This window comes from Pelodiscus sinensis, chromosome 3 (genome assembly GCF_052426305.1).
Source record: "Pelodiscus sinensis isolate ZL-2025 chromosome 3, ASM5242630v1, whole genome shotgun sequence".
Lineage (NCBI taxonomy): Eukaryota > Metazoa > Chordata > Testudines > Trionychidae > Pelodiscus > Pelodiscus sinensis.
Genome location: NC_143054.1, coordinates 173,864,814 through 173,880,457, shown reverse-complemented (window position 1 = coordinate 173,880,457; position 15,644 = coordinate 173,864,814). Strand labels below are relative to the sequence as shown.

The following is a 15,644-nucleotide window of genomic DNA, read 5'->3' as shown; positions in this document are numbered from 1 at the left end:
CTTAATTTTCTGCTTAAGATAATCTATGTATATCTATTCTGATTATCCATTTAATGTCAAATGACTGACTCCAACATACATTACCCCTTCTGCTCAACATTTTTTTCGCAATTTGTATTTAGCTTATACTCTACTTCCTTCCCCAGACTTAAAGAAGTGCCAAATGTAGCCTGGAAGGCTGTGTCTACACTGGGCCACTTATTCTGGAAAAGCAGCTGCTTTTCCGGAATAAGCTGCGAGCTGTCTACACTGGCTCCTTGAATTTCCGGAAAAGCAGTGACAATTTACTGTAAGAAATCAGCTGCTTTTCCGGAAAAACTATGCTGCTCCCGCTCGGGCAAAAGTTCTTTTTCCAGAAAACTGTTCCGGAAAAGGGCCAGCGTAGACAGCCCAGTAGTCTTTTCTGCAAAAAAGCCCCGATCGCGAAAATGACGATCGGGGCTTTTTTGCGGAAAAGCGCATCTACATTGGCCACGGACGCTTTTCCGGAAAAGCATCCTGCCAATGTAGACGCTCTTTTTCCGGAAATACTTATAACGGAAAACTTCCGTTTTAAGCATTTCTGGAAAAAGGTGCCAGTGTAGACACAGCCGAAGACTGTATCTTATACACAAAAGTTGGTCCAATAAAAGCTCTTACCTGATCTATCTTGTCTTCCTTATTTAAAAACAATATGTAAGAACAACAAATGTATTTGGTCTGTCAGTCCATCTTGGAAACTTCAACTGAGAAATATTTTTCAATCTTTTCTATAAAAATTTATATTTTCTGCTTGAAATTCTCACCTCCACCCACTGTTGTGACCTCAGTAGATTCTCATCATACTTTATAAAGCTGCTGGTGGTTGGCTGTTTTTATGTTTTGGCTCTAATCCACAAATCTGTCACTTTTAAGCCAGGCTACTCTAATGTGCTGTACATGGATCTTAACCTTCAGACCACTTAGGGCATGTCCACATTAGGAAATTATTTCAAAATAACTTATTTTGATAGAACTCCCGAAATAACTATTTCAAAATAGCATTTCCACACTACAGGGAAGCCTTGAAATTAGTCCGAGGCAGGCTCCTTTAATGTAGACACGCTACCTCGACGCAGAGCCCCAGGAAGCACTGGGAAGTAATTACTCTGAATGACTCTGGGGAGTAGTTATTTCAAAATAGCAGCAGGAGAACTTCCACATTACTGCTATTTCAAAATAACTATTTTGAAATAAGCAGTATTCCTTGTGGAAGGCAGGAGTTGTTATTTCAAAATAACCAGCCCCTTATTTTGAAATAACAAGCTTAGTAGTGTGGATGCTCCACTTGTTATTTCAGAATAAGGGGAGTTATTTCTAAATAGAAATAGACCCAGGTTTAGAGATTAAACAAGCCTGGAATGCAGAGCTTCCAGCTGTCAGTGGTGTTGCCAGTGTGGTATGTGGTATTTTTTCCCTTCTAGCTCCTGAAATCAAGAGATATCATGAGACTCTTAGCTCTCTCTTTTTTTTAAGTATGTTCCCATCCTTCATGGTCATGGAGAACAGCTTGTAAACATGATATAAGTACATGCTAAGGCTCTGAAACCAGAAGGCAAATAAAAGAAAAGCCATGATGGGGTGTACTTACCTCTCATAAGTGTCTCTAGCTGAGTGTGTGAATGCCTATACTTTCTCTCCCTGTAGCCCTCCTTAGGTTTAGGTCTTCAGTTAGTTCTGTAGTCCATCAATGGACTCAGCCCTGGCATCAAGCCATCCTCTAGGAGGGAAGTCCTGGAGTACCTGTCCTCATCCTTTTTTGGGCCTTTCGGGCTCTAGCTCTCTTGTTGGGCCACCAAATACTTCAGCTGTCCTTCTGGGATGCCTCAAAGTCCAGATCACTTGCCCCAGTGACTAAGGGAAGGAGGGCATCACTACTTAAGAGACCTTGTAGATAAGGGTGGGCAAATATCGGTCTGCAGGCCAGATCTGGTCAGCCAGGATTAGCCCCTGGTGGGCCGCCACCACTATATTTACCTGCATCTCCACAGATACGGGCAATTGCAGCTCACATTGGCTGTGGATCACAGTTCCAACCAATAGTAGGTGCAGGAAATGGTATCCCTGGCCGCTCTCACATTGGCTAGGAATGGTGATCTGCAGCCAATAGGAGCTGCAATTGCCAGTACCTGTGGAGGCACAGGTAAATATAGTGGCAGCGGCCCACCGGGGCTAATCCTGGTGAACCACCACCATTTTATTGCCCACCCTGCTGTAGATAGCAGCCATGGTCCTTTATCTACTTGCCTGGGACACTTTCCATCAGCTCTGCAACCTTCTCTACTCTCATCTCGGGGCCTTCCTCTACTGGATAGAGCCCTCACAATCTGCAGGTATGCACTTCATATCCGTGGATCATTTGTGTGGCTAGCAGCTAAGATGCAGATACAAATTTTGTGTCCACACAGGGCTCTGTAGTTCAGACACACCAGAATGGAGCAACTCTCACCTAGCCTGCAGGCTGCAGACAGCTCTCTGGGTCACACAGCCCATTTGGCATTCTGCAAGATGTAGTCCCCAGCTTGTTTGGACCACAGTTCCCAGAAGGGATTGAGCCAAGTGCCATTTTGAAAGAGATGTGGTTTTGTAATGTAAAATAGCCGGTGGCAGCAGCCTATTCTATGAAAGGGGAGTCATTATCACCACTCTCTGCCTGGGCCAGGTCAGCATGCATTACAGCCCCGCAACTTAATTGGGGTGTCTGAGCTCCCACACAATCCCCAGGGAATGTGGCTGTGCACATGAAGGCCCAGGATTGTATCCTTTCTACCTGGAGCAGGGAATAAGGCACAGTGGGGGTGAAATAGGTGGTGATGCAGGAAGACTTTTTGGATAAATGGGGGACAGTCAAGTGTCAAAGGCTTGGCACAGCTCTGCATCATTGCCACAGGTACCAAAGCCCTCCCAAAATTGGGGGTTCACCAGAGCCAGGTTGGGAAGAGCCCATGTGTGCAGTTGTGGGGAGAGTCACAGCCCAGAGTCATGGACCCTCCACCAACAGAACTCTCTGCACTCCCCCTCACACCAAAAAGAAAAGCTGGGAATACAGGATGTGAGGCAGAGTGACCTGCCACTGACCCCAAAGGGGAGGGACCACCACTAAGCCACTACAGAGGATTTGCCAAATCACTGAGTTCTGCTTAAAAACTGATGATGTGATGATGTTCAGAGACTCCTGTTGAGTTTGTATGGTTGGTGTAAAGGGAAACTTTGAACATGTACTGTATGAATGTTTTTAATATCAATGGGCATTGACAAAAACAATTAAACTCTCTCAAATAAAACCTCTAAACTGATCATATGACTTTCCAATACAAAATCATAGCCCTGGTTTCTAGGCCCTGAAACCCTACTTCCCCATAAATATGGCAGGACTTGTCACATTACATTTATTAATAAGGTCTTTTTTCTTACTGAAAGTACTGCTCCTGTTGAGGAAAATATCCTTATGTTAATATATTTCTGCGTATGGCCTTTCTAGCAAAATTATGTTAATTGTTTCCATATTCATCCCACTGATGTCAATAGGACCACTCAATCTCACTCAATTTAATTCAGTAAAGCTAATCAGGATTTTTCTCAAGTCTAAGTAGGATCAGAACTGGACCCAAAGGAATTTTACATTGACTCAAATGGTAACAAGATCATAAGCTTAGAGCCAGATCAATGAAGCAACACTAAATTACATTTCCTGTGACTCTTGCCCATCGTGTCTATTTTCCTAATGTTGTTACATGAAAATCAAAGTGTTCTTCCATTGGTCAATAAAAAGAAAATATAATAACTTGGACCAGGATTTTTTTTTTCTTCTTAGCAAGAGAAAGCAATAGTGTACACAAAAGGGTTCATGGCTTTTGTTATTGTAAAACAGAGACTCATTTGTTGTTGTTTGTGCTAGAGCAAAAACGGAGAAAAAAAGTGCAAAGAAAGGAAATTACATTTCTCAGTAAATCTTTCCTTCTGACAAAACACTCATCGCTGCATAGGGTTAAAAGGTGATAACATCAGTAAATTACCTCAGAGATTAAAGTAAAATGGTCTTAAAATCTTAGCATATTTATTTCTTTGGAACTGAATCTGGTGATTTGGCATTATGGTCACTGAGTCTTGGATTTATATTTTCTTTTATTATGGTACTTTATTTGAATTATAAAGCTTATGGGTATATACTTGATGTAGTTCATTTTAACATCATGAATTTGCATTTTACATGAGTCAAAGAAAATTTTATAACACATATGCTTTCTGATTCCCACTGTGTAACTTTTAAGTAGATCAGTTAAAGAAGTTTAAAAGAGTGTTTTGAAAGACCTAAATTCAGCTTTTGCTCTATGATGCAGAGATTAATCTTTTCTTGATTGTGATAATATAACTTATGATAATCAGTGAAAGTCCTTTATTGTACAAGGTTATTGCCAGCTGTGAGAAATAGTTGTTATAGGAGCTGGTAGTTTGATTTCAGTTTAGCTCCTTTAAGAAGTAAGGATAAGAATCTAGAGGTGGTTAGGTAAAGCTCTTTGCCTAAAACATCCTTCCAGGTGTCAGCTAAGAAGATACTTTAGGACAAAGTCCTCAAATTAGGTGGACAAACCAAATACTGGTATATTTGCATTCAGGTATAAACTGTTAACACAGTACACAAAACACATCTGTTTGTGGAAATGCCTGTTGATGCATAAACTACATGTCTTACATGCACAAATACTTCTTTGTCTACACATGCATAGTTTGCATATCCAACTTTGGTACTTAAAAACAAATTGGCCCTGAAATGCATTTTTGTTGTGTTCTTATTTGTCTGCTCTTTAAATACTTATTTATATCCTAGGTTTTTGTGTGATTCTTTCTTGAGAGTTGTTATATGCTGGAATGGGTCTGCTTTCTGTCATTAGTTCAGTTGGGACCGGATGGAGGTCAAGACATTCACTTCACTTTTCTGTTCTCTGCTTCCCTTTCTGTCAGGAACTGTGGGCTTGAATTCTGTCATCTGAGCTTGGAGCTAGTCAGGTCAGCTCTCAGGCCAGTTAATGACTCCAGCTGGGCCATAGCAGAATGCCCTGATTGGCTGCCAGGAGCCAACAGGTCTGTATTTAAGATCAGCAGCTAGACAGTACTAATGCCTGTGATCTCTTATGGGCCTGATTTGGTCCTAACCTTGTTCCTGTGTGTTCTAGTCCTGTTCCCACCCCTAGCTCTCACTCTGACTACTGGTTCCTATTCTCAGCTCTAACTATCCAACTGGATTCTGGCTTTAATCATCAGATGAATCTTCTCAGTTGTGCCTGTGGATCAGTCTGACATTTTGCTTGTAGGGCACACTTTGGTTCTGGTGAGCTATTTGTTCTTTCAAACAATGAAGTTGTGCATTGATTATTGTCTGGTAGTTAAATCTAGATGCAGTTATTTAAAACACTTGAGACACTACTGGTAAGAATCTATCTGTATTATATCCTGAATAAATCAACTAGACTAGTGAAGTTTCTTTTGCACTCTGCACTGATCAGGCCTTAATTAGAACACTGTTGCATCCATTTGTCCTAAATGACAGACCTTCAGTTGTTAGCTCATAAGAGAGCAACTAAAATAATTAAAGGTTTTCCCAAACCTTTTAGACCTGTGCATATTCAATGCAGAGAAACTAAGTCAGAGGAGAGACATGTCTGTACATAAAGACACACACAGATATTAAAAATAAAGCAGAAATAAATTCTCATTAGTTACAAGACTAGATAATGGATTTAGCCTGGGGTAGGAAAAAAGTTAATTAGAACATTAACCATAAAAGCAATTAAGCAATGAAAAAAGCTTCTACAGCATACTGCAGTGCTGATAGAGGCAGCAGTGGTGGGGGAGGCAGGTTGCACTGCAGAGACCGGGCTGGGGGAAGGAGGCTTTTAAACTGGCTCCCCCCAACATTGAATTGTGTCCCCCGATTCAGAGGCAACAAGGGGGGGGGGGGAATGTAACTAGTTGACTACTCACTGAGATCTCTATTTCAAAGTAGATCAAATTGAAACAATTTCCTAATTAGTTCAGCTTTGTAACATAAGCCTATGGGATATCTTGAAGGCTTCCATTGTATTTAGCTAGACTAAGGAAATCCAGACATAACTTTGCATGAATTACATTCACCATGTTTTGAGGAAAGCTTTACAAATTGCCTAATCCAGTATAGGCCCTTTCTGGAAGCTCTTTAATCCCTCAACATTTGCATAATCTCAGTACTGTAATTCTTATGTGACACTGTATGTAAGCTATTTCTGAACAGTTTTAATTAATAATTAAGGCTACATTTTAGTCCTGGGTATTTTTAGTACCGATCATGGGCAGTAAACAAAAATTCATGGACCTGTGGCCCGTCCATGACTTGTATTATATGCCGATTAAATCTTAAATGAAGAGAGTGCTTGTGGATGCAGGCAGAGCACCTTAGGGGACAGTGCTATGAGATCTTAGATGGGAGCAGGACTCATGTTGGAGGGGCTGGACAGCTTACTACCCAGCTTCTTGGAAGCAGAAACATTTCCCTCCCTTAGCTCCGTGTGCAGCCAGCTTCTCAGCTCCCATTGGCCAGAAATCATGGCCAATGGGAGCTATGGTGGCTGCAGGTGGTGGGAGTATATATGAGGCTAGAAACTAAAAGTAAGGGACAAGTGGCTGCTTCCAGAGAGTCTCCCTCCCACTCTTGCACCCCCAAGGTCAGCACTGCCAAGAGCTCACACTCGTCCACTCCCCACACAAACTCCTCCTGCTGTTGTTGAGATGCAGTGTGGGGGGCTGAGACTTCCCCCACAGCAGCCGGTGTGCCTGGCCCAAGGATGCATAATCTGCTCGGGCTCTGGGAGAGAGAATGGGATAGTTAACAAAACTGTGTGGCTATTTGACATTAAAAAGCCCATTTTTCCTTTTATAGACAGTGTCTGTCTTTGCACCTGAAAGGGTTTGAATGTGACTTCCATTGCTAGCAGTAGCTGTTGAAATAAGGATAAACTCCTTTACCAACACACTGTATGATGTGTGGCCCATTCCCTCCATATTCCAGCTTCTTGTCCCAGTTACTAATACATAATGGTATATCACAGGGGTTCCCAAACTTTTTGACACGGGGACCAGTAAATCCATTCACGAGCTTTCAGAGGACTGGCAACATTCATTAGCATATTTGCATATTCATTAAGCAAATGATGAATATGCAAATACATTGGTTTTGGTCCTCCCAAAGCCCCCAGGGCCAGCTTTAGCAAAGCTTTTGATACCGCCACCCACAATATTCTTACCAGCAAGTTAAGGGACTATGGATTGGATAAATGGACTGTAAAATGGATAGAAAGCTGACTAGACTAGGCTTTCCCAAACTTTTACTTTAGCTGGAACCTGGGTTTTTTTCCGTACTTTTTTTGCAGCCCAAAAATATAAAATCACATTAAAAAAAAGAAAAATGAATACATTTTCATAGTTTCACTCGCTGCATCCTCCACCCAACCTGGGCTAGGGTTTGGGGGACCCAGCGCCGCACGGGCACTCCAGGAGGCGGAAGCAGGAGCAGATTGGGGGTAGGGTAACTGGCTAAGAGTGAGGGTGCAAGAAAAGGTAGGGTTGCCAGGTGTTTAGTTTTGTACCAGACAGTCTGGTATTTGAGGGTTCTGTCCGGAAACAAATTAAGAAAATACTGGCCAGAGAAAATGTCTGGTATTTTCTAATTAGGTACATTTTATTATTATTATTATTATTATTAGGTGTATCAGTTTGTAGTTGCCAACTTCCTGGCTGGTCAACACGTGCTGCGTGAGTGTGTCCACCAGGCAGGCAGTTCGCAACTACTCAGGGGTGACAAAATGGAATCTAGGAGGCCAGACTCCTTCATGCTTCGCCCGGACCATGCACGGGCCGGGCAGCGCCCAAGGATCTGTGTGCACCCGGATCAGTCCCACTCCCTGCTGGCCGATTCCTCCCCCAGCCATCCCCGCTCACCCCGACCCTCTGCCAGCCTGGTGGTTCTTCTCCGCTTCTCCTGATCTCCCCCGGCCAGCCGTGCTGCCTACGCCAGCCTTGCTTCCTCCGGTCAGTTCTCTCCACCCGCCCCCATCTTTCTCGGCCAGCCACATTGCCTCCCCTCCCCCAGCCAGCTCTGCTTCTGCCAGCAGAACCAGCGTAATCCAATAAAACCCTGCACTACCACATCGTGTATTGAAAAGAGGTTCATTTATTTTCACAAAGCGGACACCATCTTTGGAATTTTTTATCCATATTCTCATTCCAGATGGAGAATGCACCAGGTTCTCTCCATTCTGACACATTGTAGTGCCTTTAAACCTCACTGTCAGCAGTGGAGATATTTAAAAGGCACTGCTTTTACATTTTTATTCATGATCTGTGTTTGCCCTGCACTGTCCCGCTGGCCGATTCTCTCCCCCTCCCCCGCCCCCCAGCCAGCCCCGTTGTCCCCACCAGCCAATTCTCTCGATCTCCCCTGGCAAGCCCTGCTGCCCCGGCCAGCCCTACTTCTGCTGGTTGGTTCTCCCCACCCACACCCATCTTTCCTGGCCAGCCCCACTGCTCCTGCACCCCCAGCCAGCCCTGCTTCCGCTGGCTGGTTCCCCAGACAGCCCTGCGATCTCCCCCAGCCAGCCTCACTGCCCCTGCCAGCCGGTTCTCCCCCTCCCACGCAATCTCCCCCGGCCAGCCCCACTGCTCCTGCCCCCTCCGGCAAGTCCTGCTTCCATCAGCAGGTTCCCCTCTCTATCTCCCTTGGGCAGCTCCACTGCCCCGACCCTGCTTCCCTGCGACCCATATCCAACCTCTTCCTCCCCCCCTGCAGCCAGCAATAAGAGCTCACCTGGTAACCCTCACTATGCCTCTGCCGGGAGCCTGAAACATATGGCTGCATCCGCCCAGCCTGGCTGAAGGCTTGGGGGACCCGGCATTGCATGGGCATTCCGGGAGCCTGGCACACCCGGGCAGCCATGCTGAGGCCCGGTATTTTTCTCCCACGGCCCGGTATCGGGCCGTGGCCCATAGTTTGGGAAACGCTGGTATATCAGGTGGTATTGATAAACAGGTCATTTTAGCTTAAATAATTCTTTATATTTTTATTTCTATTCACAATTAAATTAATTAGCCATTAATTAGTATAATGTTACTTATCCAAGGATCAATAGATAACCTTACTTTTTGTTGAATAGTACAGCACATACCTGTACCTCCTCGTATTTACTGTGCTAAAAGAAATGAGCCATACATAGCAGAAAGAGCCTAAAGAAGTGCACTGATGATTATGTTCCTCCTCAATTTTTTTCCCAGAGGTCCATTGAAGTCTATTAAAACCTTATCCAGGTCAATATGGGAGATTCTCCCATCAATCATGTAATACTTCCTGAAGATCTTATTAATTCCACCACCATTCAGTAGAATACTGTAGGTAAATATCAGCACAAACTGAAACACTGTATTCTATAGAGAGAGTTCTAAAGTTACATCCAATATTAGATGAGACCTTATTGTCTGTGCACTTTTGTTATTTAGGGCCAGACTGTGGCCTGATTATGCATGGTAAATGGAGTATAAGGCAACCCTTTTGTACCTTCTGCCAGTAACCCCTCTCACCACTTACAGTGTAGAAGGTGAATAAGGCCTAGCAGACCCATTCTTCCACCACCACATGCAGTGGGTGGAAGAGGGCAGAAAGGCATGGAGAATGTCTCCATCCTCTGCCTCACATTGCATTGACCAACAGTTATGGACCTAGAACTGTTTAGTCCCTGCTAACGCAGTGAGGAGACCAAAGGGAAACTGTGACTCACAGAGTAACATTTGGCCTCACTGAACGCTGCCATCGCAGAAATCTTCAGGGCAAAAATCTGTCTCTGTGTGTACGCCATCTATAGAATAGTGGATCCGTAATTCTGACCAGGGCTACTAGGCAGTACTGTGATATACATGCAATAATCATAATTTTTTTATTATTATTTCAGGAGATTTGTCCTCACCAAGGTGAGAGTCATTGCAAGAGGAGCTTTCTCCGGACTGGGTGACCTAGAGAAAATGTATGTATCACATTTACTGGGAACTAAGTGTGTTGTTTTAAACAGTGATTTGGGGTTACTGATCCTTTTACTGCCCTGTTCTGCAAGCAAGTCACTGCAGGAATATGTTTTTATCTAACTACAGATCTGTAAAAAAATGCAATAATAAAAAAAAGGTAAACCAGCATTCCAAAACAATGTCACAAATACATCTACAAGGAATAGTGTTTGGACAAAGGCTGAGATCAGCACATAATGTCAGCACAATTAACAAATAAAATGTCATAGCAAAAGTGCATGGGAATCTGAACAATCTGAGAACTCTGTGCTTCATTACAGTATTTCAGCTCAGGATCAGTGAGAAGAACACCATCATTCAGAGCTATGGGTCAGCCAATTTCCATTTCACCAGTGAAATTTGGACTAGTATTCTGTATTTCTTATGGAGAGGAAGGGAAATAACTAATTTGTGCTGAGATTTTTACAAAGCTAATCACAGGACTGAAACATTCATTTCCTATTAATTGTAGTTCTCACATACCAAGATGAATAAGCAGATATAATTACAGGAGGCTTGAGCTATTATTAATCAGTGATTAATTTGTTACACATCTGGAGTATTGCATCCAATTCTGGGTCCCCCACTACAGAAAGGATGTGGATGCATTGGAGAGGGTCTAGCAGAGGGCAACCAAAATGATTAGGGAGCTGGAGCACATGACCCACGAGGAGAGGCAGAAGGATTTGGGCTTATTTAGTCTGCAGAAGAGAAGAGCTATGGGGGATTTGATAGCAACCTTTAACTTCCTGAAGGGTTGTTCTCAGTAGTGACAGATGGCAGAATAAGAAGAATGGTCTCAAGTTACAATGGGGGAGGTATAGGTTGGATATTGGGGGAAACTATTTCACTAGGAGAGTGGTGAAGTACTGGAATGGAATCTCCATCCCTAGTGGTGGAATCTCCATCCCTAGAGGTTTTTAAGTCTCAGCTTGACAAAGCCCTGGCTGGGTGGATTGAGGTGGGATTGATCCTCCTTTGGGGAGGGGACTGGACTCAAATACTTCCTGAGGTCTCTTCCAGCCCTAGGAGTCTATGACTCTATAGTTAAGGGTGTCACTGGTAAACAGATGTGTAATGCACCCATTTCTATAATATGTCCGTGACATAGCCTTGTTCCAAGTGTTCCTCAACCACTCTGTCCAATTTTCTTTAGCAATAGAAAGTCATAGACTCAGTCTAAAAGGTCAGAAAGGATTACAGTGATCATGTAGAGGAGGAACCTCTCTAGTCCAACACTTCTGGTCCAGCAACATCCATAGTTCAGCATGATTTTAGTTAGCTGGATGTTCTCTTATCGTGGATATGGCCAAGTTTCCCGTGGTCCCATCAAGTTTGTTTACAGCCATCACTCCTGTCTTTTAATGTTCTGTGCCATTGTTTAATTTACTAATTTAATTTACTCCTAAATGTCTTATCAGAGCTCAATAAATAGTGTTGGTAATGCTGCTAGACAACAATAACCTGCCATGGTTTGGCAAATACTCTGGTGCAAAACCAATCAAATTCAGAGGGTGCCGGATTAGAGAGGTTCAACCTGTACTCTGTTCCTCTGCTTGGCTCCTGGCTCCAGCTCCCAGAATGTTACCTCCAGCCTGCTGCTCACTCTAAAATACAACCTTTGATTTTTGTCTTGAGACTAAATCCCTCTACCCAATAGCTTTTTTGTTTGTTTATTTGTTTGTTTTTTTGTGATGCTTCATGACCTGGACAAAGACCTATAATGGAGACTCCCTGGTACTTCAAGGCACATAAGCATCTGTTTAACTCTAAATGTGTGGGTTATACCATCCAAATTTTAGCAAAACTCTTAAAGAATATGCTTAATGTGGTTTGTCTCATTGGTAGTGTTAAATTTTCTGTTACACACCAAAATGTGACTTCAGACCCTTAACAAAATGTGTTTGATTTTGATTAAATGTTTCTCCTCTTATTCTCAATTCAGCTCTGAAATGAAGTCAGTGTAAAAGCTTCCATTTGCCTCATGTGATTATATTAGTCTCTTCATCAAAATTGCATTCTTTTTTTTTGAGAAGACGAAACAATGAATTTTTGACTAAGTGACAATAACATTTATCTCTATAACAACCCACCAGTCCAGCATCAGCTATGAAGTAGTAAAGCAACTAACTTTAAGGCTGTGTCTACACTGGCGCGATCTTGAGCAAAAGCGGCCGCTCTTGCACAAAAACCTGCTGCCTGTCTACACTGGCTGCGTGTTCTTGCGCAAGTAAACTGACATTCTAATGTATGAAATCAGGGCTTCTTGCACCAGAACTCTGATGCTTCCACTCAGGAATAAGCCCTTTTGCGCAACTGTTCTTGTGCAAGAGGCCAGTGTAGACAGGCAACATGAATTTCTTGTGCAAGAAAGCCCTATGGTTAAAATGGCCATCAGAGCTTTCTTGTGCAAGAGAGCGTCTACACTGGCAAGGATGCTCTTGCTCAAAAGCACATCTCTTGCGCAAAAGCACATGCCAGTGTAGACGCTCTCTTGCGCAACTACTTTAACGCAAGAACTCTTGCACTAAAGAGTTTTTGCACAAGATCACGCCAGTGTAGATGTAGCCTAAGAGTCATAGTGTAACCCAGACTCCATGGCCTGTTCATTCTGTATTCATCTTTTGTTTTTTACAGTGCCAGTGTGTAACCACCCCGAGGCAGATTTGAGCCTGGACCTCTGGAGCTTAGTGGAGGAGCCGCTACAGCTTGAGCTATAAAGCCAGCTGGCACTCAGTTTAGGCTGTAGAGCTCCCTTGTTCTTATCTCTCACTGTAAGTGGTCTAAGTGCCACTACGTGGGGCGGTGAACCACACTAGGGCTATGTCTACACTGCCGATTTTTCCATCAGAGTATGCAAATGAAACATTAATTACCATTTTGTCACGCTTCATTTGCATAATCTATTTGAGCCATTTTTCCGCGTGGGGTTTTTGAGCAAAAACGAGCAGTGTGGATGTCCTTTTTGCACAAAATCCCCTTTTTGCACAAGATCCTTATGCCTCTCCTGGAGAGGGATAAGGATCTTGCACAAAAAGGGGTTTTTGCGCAAAAAGGAAATGTCCACACTGCTTTTTGTTTTGTCGCAAAAATGGCTTGAAAAGATTAAGCAAATGAAGCACGACAAAATGCTAATCAGCGCTTTATTTGTATTTTCTCTGCCGGCAAAGCCGGTGGTGTAGACGTAGCCTAGGTGTGTGGGTTACAAGTGTACATGCCAATTAGTGGCAGAAGTGCTTTTATGGAAGTGAACATCTGTGCATTTCAACATAAATCGCTGAACAGTGGTTACATAGTAAAAGATTTGAATCATGAACAAAATGGGCCGAACTTGTAATCAGGTACCCCAACATGGTGGTAGTTATACAGTACGGCTGTGTCTAGACTGGCCAACTTTTCCGGAAAATCAGCCACTTTTCCGGAAAAACTTGCCAGCTGTCTACACTGGCCGCTTGAATTTCCGCAAAAGTACTGACTTCCTACTGTAAGAAATCAGTGCTTTTTGCGGAAATACTATGCTGCTCCCGTTCGGGCAAAAGTCCCTTTTGCGCAAAACTTTTGCACAAAAGGGCCAGTGTAGGCAGCTGAGATTTGTTTTCCGCAAAACATCCCCGATCACGAAAATGGCGATCGGGGCTTTTTTGTGCAAAAGCGCGTCTAGATTGGCCACGGATGCTTTTCCGCAAAAAGTGCTTTTGCGGACAAGCGTCCGTGCCAATCTAGATGCTCTGTTCCGAAAATGCTTTTAACGGAAAACTTTTCCATTAAAAGCATTTCCCGAATATCATGCCAGTCTAGACGTAGCCTACATGTTTACAACATTGTTCAATCTTCTATCTTAGATGAAACCTTCATCAGTGCTCGTATTTATGGTTCAGGAATATAGTTAAAACACAACTTGGTTCACCTACAGTGCACGATCAACAATGTTTAAACCATGTTGGGAGAAAACTGTATTGCAGCCAAGGGGCATCTATAAAGGAGTTATTGACACAAATGGACCCATAAAAAGCAAACTTGGGACATCTGATAACCCAAGGTAGCGGGCCTGATTCTCCCCTGCTATATTCCAGCTGCTTTACATCCATACATTTAATTCAACAAGCATTATATCCTCTATATACTATAGCTACTAACACTATAGCTAATCCAATCTACTAAATTTTATTTCAAAGAATTTCCTGCACTGTTTAATTTTGTTTATCACTCAAATACAGCAAACAGTCATCAGAAGAACTAAGAAAGGAGGTCACACGTCTTATAGATATGAAGTTCACTGGTTAGGAATAAAACTAAATCTGATCATACAGGTAGTTTTTGTTGGCCCTTGCTTTTCACAAAATATAGCTTGTAATGATGATTTTTTTTTTTATAATGGAGATTGCTTCTCTCCTAGAGCTGGAAGGGACCTTGAAAGGTCATCATGTCCAGTCCCCTGCCTTCACAGCAGGACCAAGTACCATCCCTGACAAATTTTTGCCCCAAATGGCCTCTGCAAGGATTTAACTCATAACCCTGGATTTAGTAGGCCAATGCTCAAACCACTGAGCTATCCCTCCTTTTTTATTTGGTACTTGTAGGATTTCCTTTTTTGTTTGGTATTTGTAGAACATCACTAAAGTCATTGGACTATGATGTGGATTGAAAAGTGGGTTGTAAACAGTTTGCATGGTCTTTAATTACTCAGAACCCATATGTCAGAGCTATATGAAGTGTGACAACATTGAATATGTGAAGTGGTGATTTATTGTTAACATATGGAGAGGAGTTCACTTTGAAAATACATTTATGTATACTCTGGTGAAAATCAGTTATAACGAAATGTCTTTGAAAATAAGAGCAATTAATATGTAAATGAGACAAATGAACATCAACAGAGATATTGTATATGCAGATGAGAAGGCAAGCAGATAAAATATGAAATAGCTCACACATCACAAATATAACCCACAAATCATTCTTTGCAAATATTCATGATAACACAGGAACAAAAAAGTGTGTAATCAAATGATTTATTTGAATATAAAATAAAGCACTGAATGAAAACCTTTTCTCTCTCAAGATTATGTACAAAAGAAAATTAAAAGCAAGTTGAAGGCTATTTAAAGGAACCAGCTATTAATAATGTGATGTCTCAATGTGGTCAAAATTGGTTTGTCTGGTGTACAAATTATATACTTGACCATACTGTAATATACACTGAAAGATTAAACATAAAGAGATGGACTACATTTGCTGAGTATATTAGTGAATGAGACATAAAAGGAAAACAGATTTCCCAAAGCCTAAAAGACCGTTTTAATTTATTTACAAAGATAGTTAGAACCATTTGTAAATGAGCTTTTAAGAATGGGGTTGGTCTTATGGTCCATAACTGAGCCTGTCTTGGACACCAGCTTACCATTTGCAAGTAGTGGGGTTGTCACAGAGAGAGAACCTTTCAGTATGGGGAAGCTTTCTGGGGAACTGGGGGGGGGGGGAGGGAGAAGGTTGTCCTCCAGAAAATCTGGATAAGAATCCTAAGTCTTATACTCTCATTCAAGATC

At 42.5% G+C, this 15,644-nt stretch overlaps 1 protein-coding gene across 1 annotated transcript in view; it reads left to right on the top strand.

The window, feature by feature from the left end:
• Positions 1-15,644, top strand: part of FSHR (follicle stimulating hormone receptor) — a 130,752-nt gene that overhangs the window by 40,511 nt on the left and 74,597 nt on the right. Inside the window, exon 2 of the mRNA XM_075925453.2 lies at positions 9,990-10,061. Within this exon, the coding sequence (XP_075781568.2) occupies positions 9,990-10,061 (72 nt within the window). The remainder of the gene's footprint in view (positions 1-9,989; positions 10,062-15,644) is intronic.